At 31.0% G+C, this 12,060-nt stretch overlaps 2 protein-coding genes across 10 annotated transcripts in view; one reads left to right on the top strand and one right to left on the bottom strand.

Annotated features, from left to right (window-relative positions):
• Positions 1 to 12,060, bottom strand: part of SUPT3H (SPT3 homolog, SAGA and STAGA complex component) — a 389,529-nt gene that overhangs the window by 340,045 nt on the left and 37,424 nt on the right. The gene's annotated exons all lie outside the window — the stretch shown is intronic.
• The window catches only part of LOC114907724 (runt-related transcription factor 2-like), a 44,861-nt gene continuing 32,948 nt past the window's right edge, over positions 148 to 12,060 (top strand). Inside the window, exons 1-2 of one of the 2 annotated variants that reach the window (XM_029243542.1) lie at positions 148 to 326; positions 492 to 615. In XM_029243542.1, coding sequence (XP_029099375.1) covers positions 243 to 326; positions 492 to 615 — 208 coding nt within the window. In that variant the 5' untranslated portion in view covers positions 148 to 242. The remainder of the gene's footprint in view (positions 327 to 491; positions 616 to 12,060) is intronic. The other variant, XM_029243541.1, reaches the window with a different exon arrangement.

The raw sequence follows: 12,060 nt of genomic DNA, 5'->3' as shown, positions 1-12,060 counted from the left end.
GAGCATGAGCAAGGGGGGAAAGCCACAGTGGTAGGCAGTCCCACTTGACTGTGAGTACTATGAGGTCACAAACCACATGATTCTGTCTCTCCAGTAATAGTGCTTTTGCAAAAAAAAGGAGTTTGAAAGCTTTTGCTTTTTTGGATTGTGTGAATGCTTCATTCGCCTCACAAACAACCACAGAACCACAAGTGCGGTGCAAACTTTCTCCAGGAGGACAGCAAGAAGTCTCTGGTTTTTAAATGGTTAATCTCCGCAGGTCACTACCAGCCACCGAGACCAACAGAGTCAGTGAGTGCTCTCTAACCACAGTCTATGCAGTAATAGTAGGTCCTTCCAATATTTGCTCATTCTCTTTTTGTTTTGTTTCCTTGCTTTTCACATGTTACCAGCTACATAATTTCTTGACAGAAAAAAATAAATATCAAGTCTATGTACTGCAGGCATACTGTAAAACTAAAACAAGGTTTGGGTATGGTTTGTGTTTTCAGTTTAAGGCTGCAAGCAGAATTTACAACAGAGGGTGCAAGTTCTATCTGAAAATAAAAGGAGGGACTATGGCATCAAACAGCCTCTTCAGCACAGTGACACCATGTCAGCAAAACTTCTTTTGGGGTAAGTGTTATCATATTTTAAAATCCTGTAAGAGATGAACCTGTTAAACATAAAGGTATGTTTCTTGGATAAACTTACTAGCTTTGCCAGCTAACATTATATTAAAGATCATAATGATGCTGTTTTGTTGCACTAAAAGTTGAAAAATGAAATTGCTGTACAAATTTGCTTTTGGCATCTGTAACTTATCTACTTCTCGGACTAATGACTTGAAATAGAAAAAATTAAATTATCTCACATTAGTGTAAATGTTTTCTAGAGCTATAGAAATGAGGTAGTTGAAACAGTAAAGGAAAGTTTAATATTCTCATTAACCTTCACTGAAATAAAATTAGACACTATATTAATCAAAGTATTGTGAAGTATTCACCCCGGCAGCTCCCAATATTTGAGCAAACTTTTAAAAGGAAGCAATTTTACAAAATAACAGACCACGGAATTATCTTGACATTATACTCTACTATGTAAAACAGAGCAATAAACCTGCAGTATTACTTACATTTTAACCAGCTCAACTACAAGAAATCTACTTATAATTTTAGACTGCATCATAGATATCTGCACAAGTTTGTTTCTAAGCAACTTTACATAATTGAAGCATATATTCAACTGAAACAAAATTATGATAAGTGTGTAATAGCCATTTTTAAAAGATCTTTATAGTTGCCCAGGATATCCAGGATATTAAAAAGCTCACAGAAGTCGTCAAAAACTTACATGCAATCATAACTTTCTATACAATTTTAGTTTACATCTATTATCCATAAGTAGAAACTGTTATAAACATAGCAAACATTAAAACGTCTAGGATTATTTTAATCATATTCTTTGACCTACCAAAATGAGTATCGTTTAGTCTCATAAAAAAGAAAACTCTGTAAGGATACTCTGCATGATTTAAAAGAGCCATACCAATTAAGTCATGCTGGACTTTAAAAGAAAGCAGGCATAATATAGTATTAATATTTAATTTCAAGTTACTGTTAATACACAAAAGTAAACTACTTCAACATTCATCAGCTAAGATGGTATTATAGTAAAATATCTAAACACTTACAAGATTTTCTTTATGCTGTCCAACATGTTCTACAAGGCAAGTTTATAAAATTTTCTTTTATCCTTTAAAATAAATCCTTTTGCTGTGTATACCTGTATTAACTTTGCTTTATAACTTACAACTAACGACTGGAGTTTCTTTTACTCCTCCTACTTCACACATTTTAACTGGCTACCAGAGGATCAGTCTTAGTTTCAGTCAAAGAGAAATAATTAAGCCTGAAGGAGAAAAAAGGTTTCTCTTAGAAGGATGAGAAAATACACTATGTATTTTACAAAAAAATGTAAAATTGCTGTAGTGACTCCCTCAATAGTTCTAAGTGGACCCCCTCAGTTATAACACATACAATACAATAATCACAGATTATTTTTTTTAATTTAATGGAAGATAATAAGCATTACTGTAAAAATTTCTGCATTAAGGAAGCAGAACATATACACAACTAGACTGCATTAACAACCCCTATTATAATTATAGCTCATACATGGAAACTTTTGCTGTTCCCACCCAAGAGAAGAGGGGAAAAAAATGCTTAAAACTATTGTTATATGGAGGGATAACTTGAAACAGCATCTCAAGCAGTTAAGTTACTCTTCACAATGTTACTCTATTTTTTTAAAAATAAGAATTTTTCAAACCAGATTGGGAACACAAATTTCAAGGGCTATTTCAGCATTAGATGTAAAGTTACTAATATAGTCACAAAGAATATGTTAAAATGTTCTTTATTCTGTCATATGAGGGAGTGTTACATTTCTGTGACATCCTTAGTAACTATTTCTACAGTAAAATTTTCAAAACTTGACCCAGTTTCAAACAGGCATGATAATGAATTAAATAATCTATCACATCACATATTTTTATACATCATAACTAAGTCTTCCTCTTCTGAAAAGTGGAATTTACCCTCTCCCACTCCCAAATAGTATTTGAGAGCCTGGATAGAGAACATAAGATGAACCCACTACACGGGACTAATTACAGGTGGGTGGTGGACATAATGCATAGGTTATCATCACACTACAAACATTTCCCCCTTCTGGAATCTATCTGAAGTCTGAAACCTCACTTCAGGCTTTAAATTCTTAAGTAATTGATTATCAAAACAACCTAATGAAATGTCAAAAGTATGTGCTCCAATTTTGTAAAATAGTTTTAAAAGTTCAGGCTCTTCCTAGGTGAGGGACAAAAGCACACGCTGACCAACTGCCTCACCTCAAAATAATAAGTGAAAAGCGTGTGTGTGTGTGTGTGTGTCTGTGAATTTTCAATGTGCACTACTCAAAATATGTCCATTATTTATCATAAATGAAGTCTGTTAAAATGAGTAGATGTAACTCATGGAGTATTTTACCATTAAGAACTTATTTACGAAAATATATCACCTGACAGACTAAATTTCTACATAAAACCTTTGTAACTGACTGTAGTACCCGACTGAACATGATGTGTGAAGACTGATTTCCAAAACAATAGTTGTGGTCCATATCAATGATAGTGATTTTATAGTTTCAAGATTTAACAGCGACAAAGTGTCACAACTTGCTTCTAAAATAAGACAGCTAAATTCCAAAATCCAGGGAGAGGATTTAAAAAGAGCATATATAGAAGACCACTCCTATTAAAAGCTAACAATGTCGATGCAATTTCCAAAGACTCTTATTATGTATTATTTAACATTATAGTAAATAATCATAATTTTACATGAAAACTGGTAAAGATTTCACTTCTAAACATTAAAAATATTTTAGAATGTAGAAGATTTAAAACAAATCACAGAAAAATATTGTTAGTCTATATAAATCTCTTGATAGTCTCTAAATCACAAGAAAGCATGAAATATACATGGTTACATTATGATATACTTTAGTTATTTTAAAAGAAGAAAAAATTAATCTCTTCAATTACACCCTTCAAACTAATCACTGATAGTTTGACTTGTTTAAATCAGTCATGCTAAAGTTAAATTCAGTAAGATAGAAATGTTCCAGTTTGTTAAAAGAACACTGAAATATTTGATGGTTAAATAAACTGCAGAGGGGGGAAAAAACTAACTCATTGAAGGCACTAAGATTTTATCAAACACACAGAATTAATCTTTATTGAATAGAACCATTCACAAATCAAAACTCACTGTACTTCAGTACTTTCAAGCAGCGCTAATCAATTACAAACCTTTTCTAGTGCTTCAAAACTCATGTGCTTTCAATTTTATACACTGGTGGTCCTCAAGTACCGTATTGGGGCTGAGTTAAGACATTCTGTATCACAACTTTTTTTTCAACAAATATTCATCTAGAGGGCTTTTTTTTTCCTCTCAAGAGCTGCTCACATGAAAACTGTGGTAATATTTTTATACTGTACTTCTTTGTTGAAGCAAAAGGTTAGGGGTTACCTAAATACCTCAACTGTATATACAAAAAAGGGAAAAGGTAAGTATTCATATAAAAAAATCCAATGGGACTGGATTATTTATTTTTGCATTTCCTATGATTAATGATGCACCCATGCATACTCGAAAACTGATGGCAAAACAGGGTAACATCTCAAACTCCTCTCCAAAGCATACAAATACCAACCTTCCATACTGTTCTAACCCCTGTTGCAAGATACTAAAATGTGACAACTCTAATAGTGAGGTCATGCAAATCTCCTCAAAAGCATTCATTGCAAATGCAATTAATTACCTAACAAAAGTCTACAGAGATATTTTTACATAAGGGATTCACTGGAACAGTCTACCTCTACAGTGTGTCTCTGTAAAAATAATACACATATGGTCAGACAGACAAATACCTTCAATATGAAAGAATCCTTCCTACAAACAATAAACCTGTAAATGTGACAAAGCATGACTATTTTTTCTAGTCATCTGCCATGCAAGATTTATTAGTAAATGGGTGCTAACAAAACCAATGCTAATTTAAGCAGTATTCCCACTAGGTTACCCAAATGCACTACCTTTTTCTCCTATACCAATGAATTCCACTGAAGATAAAACTTCATCCAAAAAAATAACCTGTCATTAGCCTCCCATAATAAGGATAACAATAAACTCCATATTCAGTATTTTCTAAAGAGCAAAATATTCTAAGCTCTCTAAAGTATATGGAGATTCTTCATGAAATATGAAATATTTAATCTTTTAAAACAAATCTTTAGAAAAGGAAGTCTCACATAATGAAAATATACACCTTGATACAATCTATTGCCATTTCAAAGTTTAAGGAATTCGGTGGATATGTATTTTGATTAATGTATTACAATTCAAAAAAATAATGGGGAAATTCTATACCTTATTCAAAGGGACTTTACTTACAATTTTAACCACAGTTGACCACCAGCTTTTGTCCATTTAACAACAAGCACACATACACTCCCACATAATTTTTTAAAGATCTGTAGAGCAACTGAGATTAAATGCTCTTTTATTACATTGTATACAAAATCTTCATCTTACGTTGAATTCTTAGGAATTTCTCCCCTTTGTATTATTTACTAAGGATGTAGGATTCAACTTTGGACAGTGCTGAATGTAAGCAATACCATACCAATCATTTCGGGTGTTTATTGTTGTTGTTGAACAGGATGTTAACTCTAAAGTATATTTTTTCATAAATATGCTGTCTTATACGAATAAAAACCTAATCATTCACCATTATATGTTAAGATAATTCCCAAATAAAATGAGCTGTAGAATTGAGTCCAGATAAGCATTTAATACTTGCAGTGAAGAAAAAATTCATTATTGATACACCTCCTGTAAGTACTCTTTATTCTTGTTAATACTCATAAATCCAACATCCAATATGTAGTCCAGGACTAAAAATCATACTGAGTGTGATTTTGCCTCTAATTAAGTGATTTTCAATTTTTAAATCAACTGCCCACAAAACAAGGAATTCTGCACCATACAGACATATATTAAGTGAATGCAATTTTAATGATGTTTAAGATATTTTAAAATTATTATAATGATGTCAGAAAATTTACCAAGTTACATTATTCTCAGACATGTATTTAAGATTATGGTGGCAATTAAAGACTGTTATCTGCACTACTTCTACTCCCATCCCTTAAGAAATTATACATAAGAGTTACATTAGAGAAGTGAGAGTCTAACAAGGTACATCCAAGTATCCTGTGCAAGGCCAATAATTTTTACCACAAAATCAAATAAATTAATTTTATTTTATACTTTTCAGTCTTTATATCAATGGTGTCTACTGAAATCATTATACCCTCAACTATAAAAATATATTTACATAAAAGACTTAGCTAAAAACTCAAACATTTAAATACACATTTTCAGGTTCACAAAAATCATATGAACCACGAGTGTGCCAGACTTTGTTTATACATTCCTTATTGTTAGATATTCCTTGTAGTCAGATATCTTACAACTAAATCCATTTTGTGGTTCAGTTAAAAGCAAAAGCCAAAAAAAAAAGGGAAATAAAGGAAAAATGCTAGCCAAATCACAATAACAATCAGTAAGGTTCTAAGGCATGTATATGCAATGTCTTTCTTTGGAAAAATTCGAATAATGATGTTGCGGTATTCAACAGAACTTTCTATGGACATGGACATATTTTTATACAGAAGCTAAATATTTGCCACATAAATACAACTTCAATTTCTTTCAATTATGAAAATTTTAATACGTAGTATATGAATGTACCTGTGCATATGAATGCACACACACAAGTGACTAGAGAAACTTGGGATAATAACTGTAAACCAGGAAGAAAACAACTGTAAATTAGTTAACTGAGGTATCGTTTGCAGTTCTATTGGAAAGATAATCAATTACTTTTTGCATGTATACCAACAGAGAAATGTTAATCTGTAAAACCAACAACAGAGATTAGGCATCTGTTAGGGTATACAAGATTAAAATAATCAAAAACTATACTTGTAAAACACAAGGACACTATTTTCCAGTTATAAACTTAAATTAAAAACTGGTATCAGTTAAACAAATTATTACAGTTCACAAGGGAAAATATGAATGTAATTAATCTGCTAACAGATACCTATTTACATACATTATCTCAAAGAACAACTCCGGCTTGAAGCTAAACAGGTATATTTTCTGCATATTTACTCATTGCCCATATAACCTAGGTAAACAAGTTAAATTAGGCATTGTGATTTTTAATTCAGTTATTTCATTTTGATAGTAATAATTATAATTAATTTTATTTTTAAATTTTTCTACTGAAGTTCCCAATTTAAACTTCAAATTTCCAGATAATCTTTAAGTGGAAAGGTATCATCATTTCCACCAAATGATTAAGAATTACTTAAATGGATCTAAACAAAGTGAATTCACTATGAACCTGAAAAAGAAAAAAGTGCTGTATTTTACAATTAATATTTATCTCATTGGTTTTACAGTATTAGTGTAATTTGATCCCAGAATTAGACACAAGAGTATGCAAAAGTTACAGGGTACGTGTTCCCTTTAATCAATAATAACTTTTTTATAAGTTTTGTAAACACACCTTAAAGAAAACCTATTTTTTGAAGAAAAGTGAATTCTCACTTTATTTTGTAAACTTCTGTCAGATTACAGAAATCTGCAATATTATACTACCACAGAAAGAAAACTTTTTTATGCTAATAGTCTACATTATTATCAATCACTGTGTTTTCCATAAAATGTATAAATGTAAAAATATACAAGCATTTCATACTAAGGACCTTAGCACCCGATTCAAAAATATTAAGACACTATAAGAAGATATCTATGAGAAAACTTCCATCAAGACAGTACCATCCTAATATCAGGCAAGATAACCGGTTACAAAAGGTAATCTAGCAAGATTAATTTTTACTTCTCACGAAACTTGTAAAGCTTTTAGGTAATTCGTCTTTTGACAAAATGCAGAAAAAACTGCTACTGCTCTTACAGAGTTCAAAACAAAAATTAAAATATTTAAGAAGATAATCCATAAAACAGATATACTTACAAAGACAATGTACTACACAGTATGTTCGTAAAGCAATATAAACGTGAAAGTCAATGTAATCCAAACCTTTGATCATCAATCCAACCTTCTCTTCATAGTAGAAACTCCTCTTTTTCATATTATTAAAACTCCAGTGTTACACAGAATTCTTTACATTCCCTCAGTTGTTAAAACTAAACACACATAATATATTCTATTTTAGGAGGAAAACTTATAACATTTTTAAAACATTTTACCACAAGTATCCACTTTATTTTAAAAATACTATTATCTAAGCTAGATCAAGACAATCGGTATTGTCAGAACATCGCTCTTGATTTAGTAATAAAGATTTAACAGTATATTTCCCATATACTATGTATAAGCAGATTGCAGAATATTTTAGTGCACCAATAGGATCAAAGAAAACACATATGGAGATTTATTTTTAATCATCGTTCACAAGTATCTAGAAAGAAAATTGAGACATATGATTTTTAGCTTATTTTTATTTTTATAAATGTTCTTTCTTTTTAATGTAATGATAAATCGGAATATATCAAGAGATACTATAACTATTTTTTAAGAGAGCAAAATATTTGGCTTAAATTGCTAAATTATTTCATTATTAAATGGTTAAACCATTCTATATATGTTTATATGTGTAAAAATCATTTTTACTCAGACATGTTCAAACTATTTTCTTGGCTATGAAATGAAATCATGTGCTCCAACAAATAACATAGTATTTTTGATAAAATATTTACGTACAAAGTAAATATATATTACATGTACAAAATGATAAGCGATTTTCTATAATGAAACTAATGCATGTAACTCAAATTCTCCACTTTGATTTAAACCTTATTCAGCCAAATACATGGTCAATTCATTGTGTTTCCATGATCAAAAAACACCTAATACCCTGAATGCTGTTTTAAAGGAAACTTTAAGAAAAATTATCTTATTATTGTAAGCTGACAGAAAGGAATTTTTTGAAAAGTAGCTGTGAAAAGTGTGTGATCTGAAAACTTACATATGAACTTAAAACTTACATACTCAAACATATGAAATGAACAAGAAAACAGCAAACAAATGGCATAAAATAAAACTCTACCTAGCAACAATACCACACTAAGAAGTCAACCCTGAGCATAGGAGAAACACATATGCTTTTTTAAATAAACGTTCAAATGCAAACTTGCATTTGAACATTTTGAACAGATAACATTCCAGTGATTACAGAATTTTCTTCTAAACTGGCAAGACTAAAAAGAATCATATCTAATTCCTAATTTTGCAATTATAATGTCTGATACTTTCTTTAATCATAAGACTACCATTTATTCTAAACTGGCTGGAAAGGCTTGCCCATTGCATTTTTCCTGTACGTACCTCTTCCTTATCAATTATGGTGTATCTTCAGCATTCGGAGAAGAGAAAAAAAAAAGCTTCGAACTTTAACAAAGTTTAAAACATATCATTAAATCAATATTCACAGGCTACTGTAAAAATATTCATTTCTAGAAGGCCAGAAAATCTTGCTTTTTTTAAGCTGACGCATCTACACATAGAAAGCAACTTTTAGTAAGTTCTTTTGCTACGCCATAATGATCTGCTCCAAAAACTCAAGGGTACCTAAAACAACGGGCTACCTGTTCTAGCCATGCTTAGGAATGTGTCCAAATCATTTTTATTGATTTAACCTTTATAGGAATGCTACATATCCTCAGAGCAAAACATTTTGAATGTATTTATAATATGATACACTTCTGAGAAACCATGAAAAAGAAAGCTAAAAACAAATCTAGATACTCCTCCACCCTTGGTTGTTATGGGTTTATTTTTGTTTACTTTAAACACTATCAACAGACCTAAATATTAAATAATTTTATTTAGGAAAACTTACTTTGGCACCACTGTAAGTAGAAATTAAAATTTTATTTTGGAAAAAAAAAGTGCATTTAAATAAATTCTAACTTTAAGAAATAAAATGCCTGACTTGACAATGATGTCACATCTACAAAGTTTAACAGATTCTAAATACTCCTTTTATACTCTAGTTACACATTAATCATGGAACCTACAAACATATCAAACTTAAAGAATTTAGTCCTTATTGAATAAACTAGGTTGTACTGTAGTTTACATTCTGAGAGTTTACAGAGAAAGTTCTGTGTTGCCTATCTCTCTAGCCTTCTGCAAGTGGTACTTTATTAATGGCTTCAGCAGCTAATGCCTCCATTAGTTATGTCTGCCAAATAATAATTCACAATATTATGCTTCCTCACATTATGGTTCATCATTCGTTAACTTGAACCTCACCTCTGAAGAAGTTATACTTTCACTGCAAAATGTTCTCTTAAAAAGGCAAACAAGTTTTGAGCATTTCCAGATGTGGCACTCAAAAAAAAAGAAAAATCATAGGCAAATTCTCAAAGAATTCTAAAATTATTAATAAAAATATGGTAAAACTGGAGTTACCACTTATTGCTTCAATGATCATCCATAAGGTCAAGAACTCAATGTACTATTTATCAAATTAAGAAACTTATGATAGAGCACTAATGATTTCAGATAGCTGCCAGTAGATAAAACAAGCATATTTCAGTGTGAGACAAGATTCTACTAAACTGGAATTTCTGACACTCTGACAATTACTGAACATGCAAGAATAAAATCATAATATTATCTTTTTCAAATAGTTAACCTATTTTTTTTCTGGGTAATATAAATTTGGGTTCGGCTACATTATTTTCATTGTCATTATTTTTTATGAAACATACAAGCATGCATAAGATTATGCTAAACTAAAATTAAAATAATTTATATGCAGCCTACTTCTCCGGAGCAAGGCTGGAAGAAGAGTGAGGCAAGCAAGCAGGCGCCTATGGTTCAAAATTTAAGGAGCTCCTCAGGCAACAGCCCTGACAGTGAGTGCCTCCTTAAACGCTGTGCCCTGGACACTCTGCTTGCCTCACTCTAGGCCCAGGTTCTCCTCTGGAGGCACATTGGCGTAAAGCATTTCATGAGACATATTCTAAGCAAGGTATCATAAACAGAAATATGATAATATAAGAATAAGGAAATTAAAAATAAGTTTCTATCTTTATCTGATTTACATTTTTCTAAAAAAAGAAAAAAGGAATTGCTCCAACTTAAATGTAAATATTTTCTAAATAATCATTGTATATTATAATGAGTAGTTAAGAGTTCTGAGACTGCACAAACTTTCTTTAAAGGAGACTTATATTTGCCATAAATATCTTTCAAAGTAAACTAAGTTGCCTTATTGTTTTAAAAAAAAAAAAGAATTGAGTATGTTCCATTATAGGGTTCACAGAGCTACACTTGAGTTGTTGTAGCCCAGTGACATCCAGATCTGACTGATCAACAGAATCACTTGAGGAACAGGTCTTGGGGAGGGGAAGGGAGAAGAGGCAGTCTTGGGAATTTTTTTAAGCAAAGCTCTCCAGGTAAATCAGCCAAGTTTGAGAGCCAATAGTCAACTTATAATAAACTTATTAAGACAAGTTATACATATTAATTATATAAATTTCCAAATTGTCTCCTCCCTAAACATTTGTAAAGCTTGTTCACAAAATAGAAACCATTAAAATTTCAGTTTGTTAATTTACTTCCCCTTCTTCAAGTAGAGGTTAGTCAATGGTGACGTGTCCAACAAGTAATATTAATAAGGAAAATAAAATCAGAAGCATAGACAATTCAATGAGATGAATAGAGCCGCCCAAATTAATATTTTTATTTTTATTTTAGGTTTAAATAGCTATTCTAAGTATATCATCTCAATCTATTCTACAAACCTAGTATTTTAAACTTTAAATTCATTTAATTAAGTTTACATTAACATATCTTAAGAAAATATATGTGCCTAAAATACCTTGAAACTGTACTTTGTTTTTATGTTAGCTTTTCTTTCTTGACTGTTTATTGTGCCAGGCACTACACTAAACCCTTTATAAACATTATTTCCTTTAATTCTCACAACTCTTTTATATGAGATGGGCATTATAATTATTTACAGATGAGGAAACTGAAAATGAGGTAATAAAATCTGCCCAAGGTCACACAGTTAAAGAGTTGGGATTCAAACCCAAGCCTTCTCACTCTTAATTACTACCTTATAGTGTTAAACCTAACCTTAATGAAGTGACTTCCTAACCCCCAATTTCATCTGTAAAGGTATCAGTTCTCAGAAACATAAAGTTTTATTAAATTGACAAATACAAAAAGAGAGAGAATCTTTGCATCTCCAAAGACTCCCAAAGTATAACTTTTAGTAATACTGATCAGTGAGAATCAAAAAGATTAAGAAAAAATGAAACAAGAAGATACCAAGGGACAAGATTTGGGTCAGGTCTAATCAGAAAATGCAAGTTCCAAGGAAATAAATAATTCTTAACCAATCATTAT

Source organism: Monodon monoceros, unplaced genomic scaffold, assembly GCF_005190385.1.
Source record: "Monodon monoceros isolate NGI ecotype Baffin Bay Population unplaced genomic scaffold, NGI_Narwhal_1 Super_Scaffold_3, whole genome shotgun sequence".
Lineage (NCBI taxonomy): Eukaryota > Metazoa > Chordata > Mammalia > Artiodactyla > Monodontidae > Monodon > Monodon monoceros.
Note: the sequence above shows the minus strand (reverse complement) of the source record. Positions and strands in the feature narration are given on the sequence as shown.